At 37.9% G+C, this 18,192-nt stretch overlaps 1 protein-coding gene across 1 annotated transcript in view; it reads right to left on the bottom strand.

Moving 5' to 3' along the window:
* Window positions 1-18,192, bottom strand: part of LOC126092046 (protein unc-80 homolog) — a 1,190,994-nt gene that overhangs the window by 706,948 nt on the left and 465,854 nt on the right. The window contains exon 16 of the mRNA XM_049907452.1: window positions 10,960-11,108. Coding sequence (XP_049763409.1) covers window positions 10,960-11,108 — 149 coding nt within the window. The remainder of the gene's footprint in view (window positions 1-10,959; window positions 11,109-18,192) is intronic.

Genomic DNA, 18,192 nt, shown 5'->3' with positions numbered 1-18,192 from the left:
ACAACAATGGTTTATAGCTTTTGGTGGTCACACCACAGCTGTTTACTAGCAAAGGACTGGGAATTGGCTCTCTTCACCATCTACTCCTGGATTGTCAACGTTTTCCTCCATTCAAATTCCGAATAGGAAAATATACGATAGTGAATTGGAAAGACAAGATAACAATAATTTTCCAATGTCCTGTATATCATCATTTAGAAAAGGCATTTGTAATAAGAATTATTATGTAATTGTATTTCACATCTTTACAGTAGTTATATTTGTTATTTTTTGGACCACTACAGCCAAGAAAGTAAACACATATAATTTCATCATTCGAAACAGGCATAAATGTAAAAAACGTTTTTGTAAAAATGTGCAAAAACTTTATGACACATACATACAAAGATGTTACTGACATAGACGTAATATATGGCAGCTATTTTACTAAAGATTAGGCCTACTTCTAGCTTATAGTATAGAAAGCAACAACAGTATGGAACTGTAATGCTGAAAATTGCAGCCAGTTCTAAAGATGCTAATTGGCTTCTGATGAGCATTTTATTTAAGAGAACTCTCATGGTAGATTTATCAACTGAGAGATTTCCAATGTTAAGATAGCTTCTACTTATCCTTTATTTGGAATCCCAAGAGTGTACATTATCTCATTTTACTATAATATATGTTTTGCATGTTTCTGTTAAATAGAGCAACTATATCAATGAGAAAGGCAGTATTTGTTTTCATTAAAAAAAGAATGATACTTGGTATATTGTGTTTGACAGGATTGTTAGTGAGAGGTTCACAGTCAGCACACATCTGAAAAAAAAAATTGTTAACTTCAAAGCTATGGGATGCTCTGAATGTTTTAATTTTCCTTTGCACTGTCATCACTGCAATCAGATGTATTAGTGTGACTACTTGATTTTCTCTGCTAAGATGGTCTTCTTGGGTAGATGATTTCATTCCAAAAAAACATATGTCATTAATTTTTTCAGATTCAGCACTATATATTATGTAGTTTTCACTTTAATCACGATGTTTTCAGTTAAAATTACGAATATTTCATATTGCGAGTACTTAATCTTCATTCATCAGTATGAATCCAAAAGTTTCTGCATACAAGTTATCTTTACTTGCCACTTTGTAGTTGAAATGTGGTTGTGTAACACCCTGTAGTACATAAATGAACTTGAAACTTACTGGCAGATAAAAACTGCGTGCTAGACTAGGAGTTGGCCCTGTGACCATTGCCTTTCAAGTCTTGGTCCAACATTATGTTTTAATCTGCCAGGGAGTTTTAAATCAGCAAACAATCCAGAGTGGATTTCTTCTGGGTAGTTGAACTTGAGCTGTTTGAGGCTTTCCTTACGTAATAATTTCTTGAATAGTTCACAGGAAAACATCAGCAGGTGTTGAGTAGCCTGCAAAATATTCCCACGAGGCACCTGTTCATCATCTACAGGTGCTGCAGGCGCAGCATGGGAAAGTTAAGCCGTGTGCCCATGTGTGTGTGTACACTGGGGCCAGAAGCCAGTGTCCATATTTTCCTGCACCGCATCTGCGGAGACAGTGGTTCATTTCTCTGGCAAGGGGACTTTGGGTGTTGACAATGACATTATAGCCCTGCCCCTTGTGGCTGTGTCTTTCTTGCAAGCCAGTACAGAAATTTGCAAGCCACAATAGCAGTATGTCAGTAGTCGCTGAAGACGACGAGCAGCTGCCTCATGGAAATATTGTGCAATTTACACAACAACATCAGACATTATGACCATGAACAATTCAAATCATTGAACTTATTCAACAGTTCTGTAGCACATTATACCCCAATTTAGAACAGAAGGGAGTGCTTTCATATAATCATCATTTACAAGACACAAATAGTTGTGTTACGCTTGCTGAAAACTCACTTGATTAACAAGAAATTGCAACAAGATCTGGCCAACAGTGGTGGATTTTTAACTCTGAGATGTCAAAACAAAACTCTTAGTGGATTTTCTTTTAATATTTGTTAGTACAAAAAAATTTGTCACATTGAGATTGACTACCTGCTACCAGTCTGTGCTGTCAAAAGCCAAAGACTTTATGAAGTTCTCATTTATGATTTTGTATCACAGGTGAATTTTTATTTGTAATTAAAAATGCTGTAATTGGGATGTGTGTCAGCTTTGAGTGGATAGTAAGTGTTCAAGTAGGGTCTTTTGACTTGTAGGGAACTCTATTGCATGCCACTTTCAAGAAAATTGTACATTGTTAGTGACATTAAACTGTTACAAGTTAATTTTAACAAAATCATGCTGAGAGTTTTAGAAATGTGATTTCTTCAATAACACTAAATCCAAAATCACAAAAATATCAGGATGAATTAACAGAAGTAACTACATGAAAAACATCAAAAAAATTCAAGAATAATTTACTCGCAAAGCAGGACAGGAAAGATATGGTCACTCAGTAACTGGAAGTCTTCATGAACACTGCTACCCTGAAAGGGGATGTGTATATTGTATTAACAAAGCAACAGGCAAAAATATCTTTATTAAAGAGCTCGGAGGGTAACATTTTTAATTCTTCTGCAAAAAGAATCTTCACTCACCTTCAAGTGCAGGAAAAGAGCCAGGTGGCCTACATATTAATGTTCATATTAATTGTGGACACACTGATTGTATAGAACTCAGACAGATACACTGAGCTGCAAGGTTACTTTACAGGTTGGCTAAGTAACAAAGTGATGCTATGTCAGAGAAGGTATTCAATTAAAAGAAAATAAGCATTTAGAAAAAAAAAAAAAAAAAAATTGGCTGCTTCAAGATTTTGTTCAAAAAGGAAACATATTAAGTTATGATATATAGTAAGCAGTTGAGATTTTGGAGAATAGCCAAAGAAAGTATCCTAAGGGAAAAAATTCAGTATACTGAGATGAAGAAACTGAACTTAAAGAAGGATTTTTCTTCAAATAAAGAAGCTACTGACAAAATTTCATACCATAACTTGACATGAATACAATGCTGTTGTGTGCAAGAAAGAGGTGTGCTTGATATTTAACTATACCGGCCTAAAAAAATCCAACATCTCTCAGACTGTAGTTTTGAGATGGCAGGTAAAACAACAGCTTGAAAAGTAAATTATTCATTCATCACTGAACTTGCAAAATGTTGCGGACTCAAGTTTGACAATTTATAAACTGTTTTTAGTGGCAACTGGTGAACTGGTGTGTAAGACCATCACACTACATACTGTAGTGTTACAAATATTTGGGAACACTGACATTGTTCCTGCCTTAGTGACACCTGGTAAACATCTGTACTTTTATATTTCAATGTATTAACATTATCTTTAATTCAATATAACCACATAACTATCTTTCTTTTCCGTTTCATGTGTAATTTATGAGAACTTGACATGTGGTATTTTTCACTCCAGCTGCTTCACAATTGCAACTCAATTAGTTCCATACTTGAAAGAAGCCTTTCGTGTACTGATGTTGATCAAAACGTTGCACCACATTTGCGACCTCAATATGGAGATGTGGATACTCTTCCCAAAGAAAACTGCTTAGAACTCCTGGGCAGTTTTATTTTAAAAGAATCTGTCTTTTAAATGGGAAATGCATTGTACATCAATCAGTTCCATCTGCACATGCACAGGGGCATTTTCAATTTAAATGGCAGATGATCTCGAAAACAGCTCAGAAACAGATATAAGCCTGACAGTGTACTCAAAACATATATAAAACTATTCCTGTAATTCTTTCATTACCACAAAGAATTCTTCTGAATTTTATATTTTATGAAACACCAGTGGGTGGAAGGAAATGGATGGTTTTTATGTTAGAAATTGCCCCTTCCCCAATCCAATTCGCTTTTTACATGCATCCCCATAAAATCAGAAATAATTTGTCTCTCACATTGCAAAATGTTAATGTTTGTAGTGTGCAGTCAAGTCCACTTAAAGTGAAAGGTCTGCAATTTGTTCTGAATGTTCTAATTTTTGTTCCTGCCTCCTTTTGTGCAAACATCAACTGGCCCTATGAACTTCCTTTACACCATGAATAAATAGTGAAGGATAAACAGCACTGACACCATGGTTCTGCGGAACTGAAGAAAGTCATGCCAACTGCAAAATGCCACACCAAATTCTGGAAGAAACAGTGTCACATCACACTGCTACATGAAATGTCATGCTGTACCAAGCAGTTCCAAGAAGGACCAAGATGTGCCAGGTCAGGTTCAACCTCAGATGGCATGAGTGCAGTACACTGTACACATGTGAAGTTTTGCACACAATGGCTAAACCTGATGTAAGTCATGGAACAGATAAGTAACTACTCGATCAGTCCAAAAAATTTTAAGACTGGATTAACAAAAACTAGCAAAAAGTTAAGATGGTGCTCTTAATGCTTCAGGTGTTCTACACAGTCTTCCACACTTGAGTGTGACACTCAAAACATTCATACAACCATGTGAAACTGTCATAAAACTCCTTCTTTAAGATGATGTTAAATTTAGCCATCCTCTGGCTTGAATGTCAGTTATATCACAAAAGTGTCGAGCTATCACGTGTATTTCTGCACTTTGTCTTTATGGTAGTTTCATGATAATAGCACTACGTCTTGTCAAGCACAATAATTTTTTTCCAGAAAAGAATTATCCGGATTTTTGTTTTTGCTTGGGAGCCAAGGTGTGCAGTACTAACTTTTATTTTCTTCAAAACACTCAGGAGATTCGTTATTTACTTCTGCATTGGCTTTTATTTCTAGATTTTCTGTGTCTTTATCTGTGAACAGAAGAGTTGTGTCATCTGCATTGGTAACTATACTACCATACCTAATCATACTGGGATGTGATTTGTGTATAGAATGAAGAGTACTGGGCCAAGAATGGAGCCTTGTGGCACAGAGAAGTGTAAAATTCTTGTTTCAGATCTTATTTTTTTTACCAGTAGTTTTTATAATTTCAGTATATTGGCTCCTGTTTGTCAGGTATGAGAGAATCCATCTACTGCATTTCCTCTTATGCCATATACTCCTAATATTTCCACTAAAGTTTTGTGGCCCACACAGTTGAATGCCTTTGTTAGATCCATAAATACTCCTACACATTTATTTTTAGAGTCCAAGTTTGACATTTTCAATGAGATCTATTTCTGCATCTATGGCATCTTTCTGGAAGCCAAACTGATTCTTGTTGATTATTTCATATTTACTATTAAGCCTGAGGTGAGTGCAGTCTCCCCACATGGTGTGCACTGGAAGGTGCTTCAACAGCTCAGCCACTGCTGTAAAGTCTTGATGAACTGCTCATTTCAGCTTAGCAGCACCTGACAAGAATGTTTCATCTGAAGATGCTGGATAGATAGAGAGCTGAAATATTATGCCAAGATGATTTTAGAATCAAACAGCAAAACAGAGGAGAAAGCCAAAGTTATTAATATACAATCTGAAAAGTAATGACCCTGCCTTAATCCCCTGTGGCACAACTGACATTACAACTGTATCTAGTGTTTATTCTCCATCCAAGATAACACATTGTCTTTAACTGTCAAGAAGATTTTGATCTTATTGCAAAGGTGGCTACAGAACCAAGAAATGTACATACTGTGGACTTCAGGTGGAACAGAAATATTTTATGAGGTGGTAGTGAAGACTAATTTGAATAAACATTCCATACTACATGTGTCCAATTCTTATTGGTTATGGAGGTTCAACTTTTTCACTGCAACTCAAACAAACACTCACAGAAGATTTTAAGCAAAGGAAAGTGATTAAGTTCAATGTTGATTTCTATAAGTTCCACTTCTGACTTCAATGTACTTTCGAATTATCTGAACACCACCACACATATCTCTTACGGGGTCATCTTGATGTTCTTTTATGAGGGCAGCGCTATTTGCAGTCCAGCATTATTGAATGATCAATTTGTCTCATGTGTTTACATTTTCTTTATAGGCTTCACCTTACAACCATCTCCACAATAAAAAATCTAAAGCAGTGAGGCCAAAGGACATGAGTGGCTAAAAAAAGTGACCATATCTGATGTGCCACTTGACGACTACAGGAATCTGCATGTGACTCGTCATATTGGAAGAACATAACCATACCTGCAGCCAAAGGAATAGTTTTAAATAATGCTGGAAACTCGTTAACAAGAAAGTCTAGATAAATGGGTCCTGTAAGTTAAAGTGGTAACCAAATGGAATCATCTGATCGTCTGTTATACCTTACCACACATTTACAGCGAAGTGTCCTTAAAAATGTGTATCAACAAAGGTATGTGGATTTTTGCTGGACCATCAATATGTTACATGTGTTACTGATGCTGTCATGAGTGGCAGTGGCTTCATTAGTAAACAGTATTAACTGGATCACTCTGCAACTTGCAATTAGCCAATGACCAAATTGCAGTCATCTACCATCATCTTCTTCTTGAAGATGTTGAATCCATTATAAGTGATAAGCAGAGAGCCCATGCATAGATAATGTTTGCCATATTCTTCTACATGGGACACAAATATTCGTAGAAATTGTGTGTGGACTGAAGCACCTAGAACTGCTCGGCCACTGCGGCCGGCTTGGATCTCTGTGGTTAGGAAATTCTCTCATGTATTCTCTACAAGCAACAGCAGAAGCAACATACACAAATATATTGGCATATTCAGCATTTGTAAATACAGGCAGCATGCTTAAATGTTATAGTAGAACGTTGACCAAAAAATCACAATCACAGTTGAAAAATTTATAATAATTGAAAAGCACCAATTTGCTTTTGTTATACTATATTACTTTTATTTTGTTAACCGGTTTTTGGCTTACAAGGCCATCTTCAGACATTTACTGAGTATTGTTACCAAAACAATTGGTATTGTTACCAAAAGCAATTGGTAACAATACTCAGTAAATGTCTGAAGATGGCCTTGTAAGCCAAAAAGCAGTTAACAAAATAAAAGTAATACTGTAGAACAAAAGCAAACTGATGTTTTCATTTATTATAATGCTGTTCTACCAAGAACCGACAGAAGATTCTGTTAACATGTTGAAAAATTTAATTAGATAAACTCAAGCACAAATTCAATACTTCAAAACAAAATGAAAATTGTTAAAGAAAGTCATAGTATCTGAAGTAACAAACATGAAGGTAAAAAAATGTCTCTGTAACTAGCTGTATCACTTTAAACAACAAAAACTGAACCCATGTTACATGGGATGTCTTATTTGAATCAGACTATACCACCACCTCCATAACACTTACTGTTCTCTCTGAAAAACCCTGCATTTAGCAGACATTGATGAAGTACTTTGCAAAAGTCTTTCAGAAAAAAAAATCACTCAATCCACTTGATTTCATGACTGGAGTTTCATGGCTACTATGAAGATTGTCATTTTGTTACAGTCAGCTTAAAGAAATGCTAACTCAGCAAATGTTACATAAATATTCTATCCATTTGCATGAGGAATTTTTTGAAGTTTTGTTACTTTTTCTTTGGCTTTCCCCTAGTTGGGTTTCATTTCCTATAAAAATTTGCTGTGTTAAATTTGGGCTTAATAGGATAAGGGGAACTGGTGCCCCTCAGCCTTCAAAATCACATAATCCTGCAAAAATCATCAACTTTGCAGATTCTTACTTCTGTGTGACAAACATGTAGGCACCTCTGTCCCTTAACTGAAGGCGATTTCTCATCACAGATCACACTGGTCAGGTGGTGTGATTGATTACTGACCCAAAATCAGATAAGAAGAGGGCAGAGTGAGACAAGCCTTCTGTTTATGTAACATAAACTGGATCACCCCACTTGTTTTTGCAGATCAATATCTTGATTTACAGGAGCAAATTTATTTGCTTGAGTTGCATGAAAAAACTGGAAGCAAAATACCATTGTCAAACAAATAGTAATGGTTTTCTTTTATAATTTGTAGTTTCATGAGCCAAACTGGTATAACAATGTCATACTAGCTGTGCTGCTCGTGGTAAATTACCACCTCGTGAAGTATCGCCCCCTGGTCCCAGGGCTATCAATCATGCATGACAGATGGTGATAAGTATTTATTGCCTAAAAATAATATATATTTCATGCTGAAATTGAATTAGAGCCACAAGATTAGATCACAGTTAGACATGGTTGTATTTTTCATATTAGTGCATATCTAAAGCACAGATTAATACTCTTTCCATAGCCAAAAGACCATCATCAGATTTCAGCATTTCTTCAAAACTTTGTAAATAATAACAATATTATTACTCACCATAAAGTGGAGACAGTGAGTAGCAGATAAGATGCAACAAAACGACTGTCAAACAAAGCTTTTGGCCAAACAGAACTTCATCAGAATAGACAACACACACACACACACACACACACACACACACACACACACACTGTGGGAGCTTACAGGGATGAGGTGGGGAGAGGATAGGGCAGCTAGGTGCAGTCAGGAGGTTGGAAGGAGGGCAGGGAGTGGAGGGGGGGGGGGGGGGGGCAGGTGGGCAGCAGAAAAAGCAGTGAGTGGGTTGGTGGAATGGAGAGCTGTGTAGTGCTGGAATGGGGACAGGGAAGGCGATGGGTGGGTAAGACATTGTTATTATAATATTGTCATTATTCAAACCTGGATGTTCCATGTTTGACTTTTTAAATATTAGACTGCGGATTGTGCTCTCTCTCATGAGGTATACTCACAAATAAAGCAAAATAAAAATTGAAAAAGATAAGCATCAACATAATATAGCATTGTGGATGGCTCTGTTTCCTTTATACAAGTGTGATTTGTACTATTTCAATAATTCCACAAAATGTGGCTTAGTAATTAACACAATGGAGATCAAATCCTCATTTAATCATCCAAATTTCAGTTTTTTCTTGGTTTCTCTAAACCGATTAAGGCAAATAGAGTTATGGCTTCTTTGAAAAGGACAAAGATGATTCTCTTACTGATCCTTTTTGTTTCAAACTTATGGTCCATCTCTAATGATGTCAACAGTGACTTGATATTAAATTATAGTCTTCACTCTCTCTCTTTCAGTCACTGGGAGCACTTCTTTGCTCAAAATATGTGCAGTAAATTATTGAGTAGGGCTGCTAATTCAGATATGAATTAGATACAGATCCTGCCATGGCTTCCACAGAGCTGATGTGGGGTTTTCACAATTCTGATGTTTTTCAATACCAATATTTACTGGTCTGTCACTTCTGTACAATAAAATGACACCATCCAGCAATGATTTTCCTTAGCAAAGGAGCATTTTAAAGCAACATTCAGCATTTTGGCTTTCATTTTGCTACTGTGTGACTTTGGTCCTTACATCAAAAATGAATGACTCGATTTTTGTTAGCACTGACAACTCTGATGTGGAAAAATTTAATTTTTATTCTTTATTTTTTTACAAGCCCTGTGACCGTCTTTTGATAACATAGTGATTGAAAGTTTTTATTACAATTTTTTTTGTCCTGTGACAGTATTTTGATTTGGTAGTGATTGAAAACTTTGATGATTGTTGTTCTGGTGGATATCACACATATGTCTTGTATCCTTTCTACAATAGGTAAGCCACTTAAGAAGTCACATAAGAGTGTTTGTAGACTATGATGTGCCTTGGCATCTTATTCCTAGCCATCTTCAACTATTAAACTAGGTACATATTATTGTGGATCACAATTACTGATTTTAGTTTGTACGGGAGCCTCTTCAAAGATGGCAGATCTGTTTATCACCATCAAATCTAACATCATTGGTATGTTTATGAAGTTCCAATTCTACGCAGTAATCACATGAAACATTTTAGAATGATTTTTGTTCTTCAGTATTTATGAGACTATCAGTCCCAGCAGTGTATTATGGGGTTGTTAAAATATTCTCTTACAATTGTGCTTGAGAGTGCACATAATAGTGGGGTACGGTTAAGCAATTTTTTTCTCAGATAGTTATGTACAAGGTTCTGGCTATTAGTACAATGATCCAACAATGATCTTCAGCCTACACCTGTTGTTAATCTTTCTCAAACAACTTCACATGTAGTTTCAATTTCTGCCACAGTAGATATCAGCTTCTTCAATAAACAAAACTATTGTAATCTAATGAAAATCCACCTGTGTACTGTCTTGGTGAGAAGTGTCAGAATGAATGTTCAAACAGCCATTACTGAAACAATTTAAATTTAATCTATTCACATAAAGCGGCATTGTTAATTGCCAAATGCCACATTCATCTATCTTTTAATGTAAAACATTAACTACAAATTGTTACACGACCATTCCTTAACAAGAACTGAAATAGAATAATATAAGGGAGGCAATAAAAATATTCCATTCTTCTGAAGATGGGTCGCAGAAATCAAATTTTCAACAAAAATGAAGACATTTAAATAGCAATATTATAGCAATTAGAAACAACCATAGCTTCAGTTGTTCATGCAAATGAATTCAATGACATGCTAAGCAGCTGGCTTGTGCTGAAATATAAAGTGGATGACGTGATCAAGACATTTACACATCACCGTTGCTACGTCCAAAATGTGTGAAACATATAAAACTTTGATCTTAAAGAAGTTTATGAAAACATTGTGAAAAAATACTAAATGCTGCTCCTATAAATTGTCTAAATACTGAGATTTAGTCACATAATAAGACTTTTTAAATTCTAAAATGAGATACAAGTAGTAATCAATTAATCTTAAAAGCACCGATGCAATACTGTTTTGAAATGAATACAAATCCCAGTAAATAAACAATATTTTAAACCACTAATCAGTTCTGCTAAAAACTTAATCATTAATGTATTTTGATGAGTCAGTGGAGGTCAAAAATAAGGACACAATCACTGGCTCTTTAACTTACAATGGCAGACAATTTGTACTATGCATATACTCCAGCCCAATTAAATATGTGACAGGCATATAGTTTTATGCCTTGGAAGAGAAACTTTTGAAATATTATATAATTGCTTGCTATGAACGAGTCATTAATTACATAATTTATGAAGCTATAGAAGCTTACCTGAGACTAGGCATACTTTTTCCCTTCACTAGATTACTGGGAGGTGGTTTCACCTTGTCCTGCTCTGTCTTTGGTTCAAAGATCTTTGCAAAAGCTGAACAGGGTCGAGTCAGAGTTTCATCACCTGTATCCAGGCTCCTGTTATATTCCTGTATTTAGTAATAAAAATTATTTTTTTCTGTAAATGATGTGAGAACAGTTGAATACAATTTACAAATGTTTACAATGTTGATTCACTATTGGCAAGCCTGTTTTCAAAGGATGAAGCAGCACATAAGCATAATTAAAAAATAACCAACATGTAATTAATAATAATGAAGTTGAAATTATTTCAGCTTCTTACACAAGTCTTTAAAATTTCAATAATTTTCCAACTAACCATCACAGCTCGTATTACCAACACTGGATTACTATAAATGTATGACACACTTTGGTTATCATTGTCACCAATTATTCCACTTATGAATGGCATTAATACTTTTTCCCTCAGGTGTAGAATAGAAGTGAAAAGTTAAAAGAGAAAAGACCAGGCTGCACCACTGTTTCTCCCTAACTTAGCTAAGCTCTGAAGATCATTAAGGGGTCCACTGCAATAATTATTGCAAAACAGAAACAGAGATAAGACCATTGTACAGCCAAACTTTCCTCTATCAGCCACTGCTCTACTTGTTCTGCCATGTACTGCGGCGCCTGCCTGACGAAATCCCTTTGTATGGTGCAGTATCACCAGTTGCTTAATCAGCAGGTGTGGGCATTCAACAAGGCTGACAGTAACAGCCACCTCAAGTGGGTACCACAGCCAATGGAACCACTTTACCCCTTTTTCACAGAAGCCAGTGACCCGGCAGATGACGTCACTTTACATGGCGAGCCAACAAGCATGCAGCTCATTATCTCAGCCAGTGGCAGCCAATCACGAGGACTGAGTGTAGTCATCCATACCATAATGTAACCAGCCTCGTCGGACATCTACAGTCAATTCACACTGAGTCCACAGCATGACCAGTCCTCAGTTGGAGACCATGCTAAGAGGCCAACTAGCTACCATCTACGGCAGTCATCAGTGAGTGGTGTTGCTGCCACTACAATGGACCTACAGGAAGTCATCTTGGAATATAACTTGTTGATACAGACTTGTACTGCTTGTTAGATTGCGGACTTAGTTATTGGAAGTTACCTGTTCCAGAAAGTATTATTTGTATTCAATTATGCCAGAGTTCTAAATTTCATTTGAGTGTTCTCATAAATGCAGTTATTGCACTTGGATTATTTATTTGTATACTTATCTCAGACATTAAAATGGTGCAGTCGTTAACTGAGATTCCAACTTATCAATGTATAGCCTCGCTAATAACAGAGGACTGGCAGGTTATGTATGTGTCAGTTGGTCATTGTAACTGACATCTGCATGAACATAGCAGTATTAGCAGTATCACAGTTGACAAGGTGGAACAGTGCACAGTCCATACTGATTCAAAGCCCACACATCTTTTGCACCTATTCAGTATTCTGGTTTGAAGCCTCTGCTTCTCCTGCACTTGCTCAGGCACTGAAACTTTTATTGATTATTTTAAAGTGAATTTAATTGATGTTCTGGCCATTTCCATCACAATACTTTCTCCTTATTTTTCATGGTTTGGTTGCGGTGCAGTGTTTGTGCTCTGGGTATTCTGTAGGTGGGTTCACCATTTCTGTAAGGACTTTGTGCTGGAACTCCAGACCGCGTTCCACTCCCCATCAAGCATTCAGCATGCTTTCCATGCTAGGAATTCTTATTGTTTGTGTACTGTTCCAGATGGCAGAACCTGTGGACTTCTTTGTTTCCACATTTACTCTCCTCCAGTCCTTGCAAACTACACTGGACACATTGGCAGCTGCTCTGGACTGCCTGCTACATCACTTGGAGGATGAGTCTCCGCACAAACTAGATGTTTGGGGTCCTTCCCTATTCTCCCCCCCTTCAACCCAATGTTGAACCAGTGGACCACCTTTGTGGCTGCTTGGAACAACATTTCGGTAGCTTATGGATCTTAGGATGATTTAAAGAAGTGTGCATTTTTTGTGTCCACCACTTGTGCTACTGCATTTGAACTTGCAAAGCACCTTTTTATGGGTAACCATCCAAGTGAATTGAGTTATACAGACACAAAACATTAAACTACGCACATATATTTTCAGGATAACCTTCCTGCTGTGGCAACTTGCCACACGTTTTTTCATACTTAAGAGCAAGCTGGACAATCACATACTGAATGAACGTCACCTCCTTGCACAGTATAACCCATGTTATACGTGAAAATCCAAACTGTGCACTGTCTTACACAGATTCTACAGTCAGAGACATGTTGCTTGGTCATGCTCAGGACTCAGGGCTCTTGGATGATCTCCTTCGCTTGAACAACCCCACATTAAACAAATGTTTACCAGTGGTGTGTGCTTTTCAATAGGCTCAAAGCTCTGCAAAGGTATTTCAATGCAACAATTTCAATGTGTTTCCAGCATCCTACCATTCCTGACAGTCAATGGTTGGGTCATCAGTAACAGACATGCAGACCTTGGGCCGCACCTCAGGATCTGCCCCCCCCCCCCCCCCCCCCCCCCCCCCGCTCTACCCCCCTCTCTCCAGACGATCGTCTGCCATCTAGACATCGTGATATGCCTCAGTACCACTGGTCACTAATAACCATAACCTTGGACTGTGCCATAGCACTTGTTGCTTACAGTAATCTGTCATTGCCCATCAAAGCCTGTGACCAGCGCTTCATCCACCTTGACACACCATCTTGTCCTTTCAGATGCCTAAAAGTCAGGCTCACTAAGTTCAAGATGTTTACAAAAACTGTGTCACACCAATCCTACCAGCATTACAGGTGATCCAATGATTCTATGAGATTCGCCCAATCAGGCTTGAGAAACTGATTCTTATACCGATGACTTTGAAAATAAGATACATTAAATTCAATTATGCAGTTCTACTTGTGATACTGCTCACAATGTTCCTTCTACAATAACTTCTTTCACACATAATGAGGATAACAATAGAACTATTTGTTCTCCTTTCAGTTCTATCCAGAATAATGTGGTCTCAGTTCTTGAACATTTTGGTGATGTGATATTTGTGGATTTGGGCAGTCATGGACATATTGTTAAATTTCAAATACTGGGTCTTCTACATTTAGTATTAATGCAGATATTGATGCTTCACTTGGTTCTCCGCAACTGCTCTGTTCTGGTATTCTCAAAAACTATAATAACCTTGCAGTGCCCCTTCACAGTAGTTATCATTGGTATGTAGAATACACTGACACAATTTACTTCAGCTGACATTTTGGGCCTTGATCTTTTCCAATGTTCCTATTTTTGTGTCCGCAGTTCATGTACCCACATCACGTAACCACATCCAAGTGGCCAATGGTGGTGCCCAATGTCATCCTTCCTCACCTGTACTGGAGCTGCTGGCACCAGGGTATCAGCTTCCCTTCCACTCCAGTGGGGTCCCTCAGAAAACAAATCTACGCAATGTACAGCCTTTCCCACCCATCATGTCAGACTCTGATGCTCACTTCATGCTGTGGAATTCTTTGTTGACTGACACAGCCAATAGTTTATACCACTGCCATGCACCTCAGATGGCCCAAACAATAGTTTTTCCCACAGAGCCCTTCTGCTGTTGTTCTTCAGTTGGACACCATTCCTTGGTTCCACTTTCCTTCCATGCTCCATTCTCTTGGAGACACTTTCCCACTAGGAGAGTCTCATGGCCTCCATTGGCTGGGCTTTCCGTCTGGATCTGTGCTCCACTACAGCAATACTCCTAGTGTTCCCATTTCCCCTCTTGTGCTACAGCAGCAGCAGCAGCAGCAGCAGCAGCAGCAGTCAACCTGGGCCTTTGCTGCCCCTTTGCTGCCATGACTGGGCTGGCCCGAGCGCACCACCTGCCTTTCCACCACTGACTTACACTCATGCATTGGTTCCTTTAGTCTCTTCCCATCTCCAGGAGCCTTCTCAATTCCAGGCACCATCATCCTGTCTCCAGCAGGGAGAAAGGGGACATTTCATTGCTTCACTGACCCTAGACAGCAGCTTACTATGTTAAACGACAACATGCTCTAGACGGACTTTTGCAGTTACAGATCCTGCTGAAGGTTCCTTAGTTCCCTTCCCATGAGAGGGAGGAATGTTATGTCTCCCAGCTGGCAGCAGTGTACTCATTGGCATGATACTATAACCAGCTCCATTTGCCTTCTGCATGGCACGATCAGTGCACTGTTGGAATCTTTACTAAGAAGCCATGAGCTATCACCTATAGGAGCCATCAATGAGCGGTATCACCACCATTACAGTAGACCTTCAGGAAGTCATCTCGTCACATAACTTGGGAAATATGGGCTTATAAGAGAAACTATGACTTGTACTATATGTCAGGTTGGGAACTTAGTTATTGGAAGTTACCTGTCCCAGGAAGCAATATTTGTACTCAGTTATGCCAGAGTTCTACATTCCATTTGAGTGTTCTTAATAAATGCTGTTCTTGTACTTATCAAGATATAACACTGCCTAAAATAAAGGACTGGCAGGTTATATTGATGGCTGTTGATCATTGTGACTATGTGAAACTTCCTGGCAGATTAAAACTGTGTGCTGGACCGAGTCTCGAACTTGGGACCTTTGCCTTTCGCGGGCAAGTGCTCTACCAACTGAGCTACCCAAGCAAGACTCACGCCCCATCCTCACAGCATTACTTCTGCCAGTACCTCGTCTCCTACCTTCCAAACTTTACAGAACGTGCTCACGAAAGGCAAAGGTCCCGAGTTCGAGTCTCGGTCTGGCACACAGTTTTAATCTGCCAGGAAGTTTCATATCAGTGCACACTCTGCTGCAGAGTGAAAATCTCATTATGGAAACATCCCCCAGGCTGTGGCTAAGCCATGTCTCCGCAATATCCTTTCTTTCAGGAGTGCTAGTTCTGCAAGGTTCGCAGGAGAGCTTCCGTAAAGTTTGGAAGGTATGAGACAAGGTACTGGCAAAAGTAATGCTGTGAGGAGGGGCCTGAGTCGTGCTTGGGTAGCTCAGTTGGTAGAGCACTTGCTCGCGAAAGGCAAAGGTCCAGAGTTTGAGTCTCGGTACGGCACACAGTTTTAATCTGCCAGGAAGTTTCATATCAGCGCACACTCTGCTGCAGAGTGAAAATCTCATTGTGACTATGTGTTTGCAAACATAGCAGTGGCACAATTGACACATACACAGCACATACCAGGGAAACCATCTACATCTACATATAAAATAATGTGTAGGATCTCCATTTACTATAAATGCAGCTTACAACAGTCAGAAAATGTTGTAAATTAACTTCAAAGTAGGCTGGAACCTTTATACATCATCTTCCTTTTAGCAAGGCTGCCAACCTACACTCAAGATTTGTGCTTCTCTGAAAGTAGAAGTGATGCTTGGTGATAGCGATCATGGGCCATTTTTGGGATCATGGGAGTCATACTTGAGCCCAATGTTGGACCTGGAATAGCCTCTTCCCTCATTCCAAAATAAGAAAAGAAAAGGATGAGCAATGCACAACACAAGCAGACTACACAAACCAAAGAATTCCTTGTAAAATACACTACATGTATGTTTCTGTATATTAGGAAAAAAAATAGTTGATAAAAGGCATTGTTTCTCTTCTTCTGCTATTATTGCTACTTTTATCTGCTGTTATTGCTACTTTTAATTGATACTTCAAACAAAGCACTTACATAACTTTACATAATAGTAATCACCTGTCTAAGTCAAAATATGTTTGATATAAACATCAGAGTTACACGTAAGTACTTAATGGTGACCAACTCCTTTTACTCCTTTCATGACGTTTATTAAAAAAAAAAAAGTTTAAAAAGGCAAATTAACACTCACGAAGGCTATCAAAGAATTACACATAATCGGCTGGTATGGAGATAAGTCAGAAAGATGGTAATAAACCATCTAAATAAAAAAAAAATCAAACAAAAGACACCAGAACAAAACTAAGTGAATAAACAGAACAGGACAACAAACTGCAAAATTGTTGTATTCATAATCAACAACCATATCTGTTTCAGCGTATACATGATTCAGTGCAGTGAGTATGATATAGTCTACATGGGCAAACAGGTAGGATGTTCAAGATGAGATTCTCCAAACATTTATTCAATTATTTATTTATTCAAAGTCAGTTCATTCACCACTCAGCATTTACCAAACACTTGAAAGCTAGTCGTCATCTTTCTCTGACCTTAAATAACTTAACCCTTGTGCAGGTGTGACTATGTATAAAGTGCACTAACTACAAATAACACTGTCTTCTACTCTTCAATTGTTTTTTACAACTGTGAGCCTGCACCTATTCCTTCATTATTACTTCAGCTAACATAGTGATTAGTTGTGTTGTCATACATCCAAATCTCGAGCTAGCAGCTTAATCCCACAATGAGACAGTCATCTATGAGATGATTACTACCGTATTTACTCAAATCTAAGCCGCACTTTTTTTCCGGTTTTTGTAATCCAAAAAACCGCCTGCGGCTTAGAATCGAGTGCAAAGTAAGTGGAAGTTCTGAAAAATGTTGGTAGGTGCCGCCACAACTAAGTTCTGCGGTCGAAAATATGTAGCGCTACACAGGCTTGCTTTGCAGGCGCCAAAACCTCTGCGTCAGTAAAAAAAGGTGGAAGACGAGCTTTTTTCTCCGCCCCGAGTTTTGTTCGACCACTGCATTTTCATACATTATTCAATGAAACAATGAAGTAAATACAAATTCCGTATTGTTCATCTTCGAATGTAGCAGCATTTCAATGTACTACGAAAATCTGACTGGCAAGACTGTTTGGGGTTTTTGTCAATATGGCTAACTCTATGTTCTGTATTTTTTTCTACCTGTGAGAAGAGATGGTTGCTAATAGGAACTTTTATGAATTGTGAATCACATGCAGTATTCTCTTCGCCATAAGAATAATACTTACGTGGCAACAGAGTCAGAGTGATACAATAATAGTTCATTTTATTATTGTTCAATTAAACAGTTTTAAACTCATGTAATGTATATTTGTTTCATCACTATTTAATTCAACTAAGATTAAACCATGATTCTGCTCATATGTCTTTACCTTGTTTGTTAACACAAAGACAGCTATTCTTTACATGTGTGTGAAGTATGCCACGTGCCTGCTGATGTTATAAAACACAGTGTGCCTGTTTGAGTGTTAAGT

This window comes from Schistocerca cancellata, chromosome 7, assembly GCF_023864275.1.
Source record: "Schistocerca cancellata isolate TAMUIC-IGC-003103 chromosome 7, iqSchCanc2.1, whole genome shotgun sequence".
Lineage (NCBI taxonomy): Eukaryota > Metazoa > Arthropoda > Insecta > Orthoptera > Acrididae > Schistocerca > Schistocerca cancellata.
Note: the sequence above shows the minus strand (reverse complement) of the source record. Positions and strands in the feature narration are given on the sequence as shown.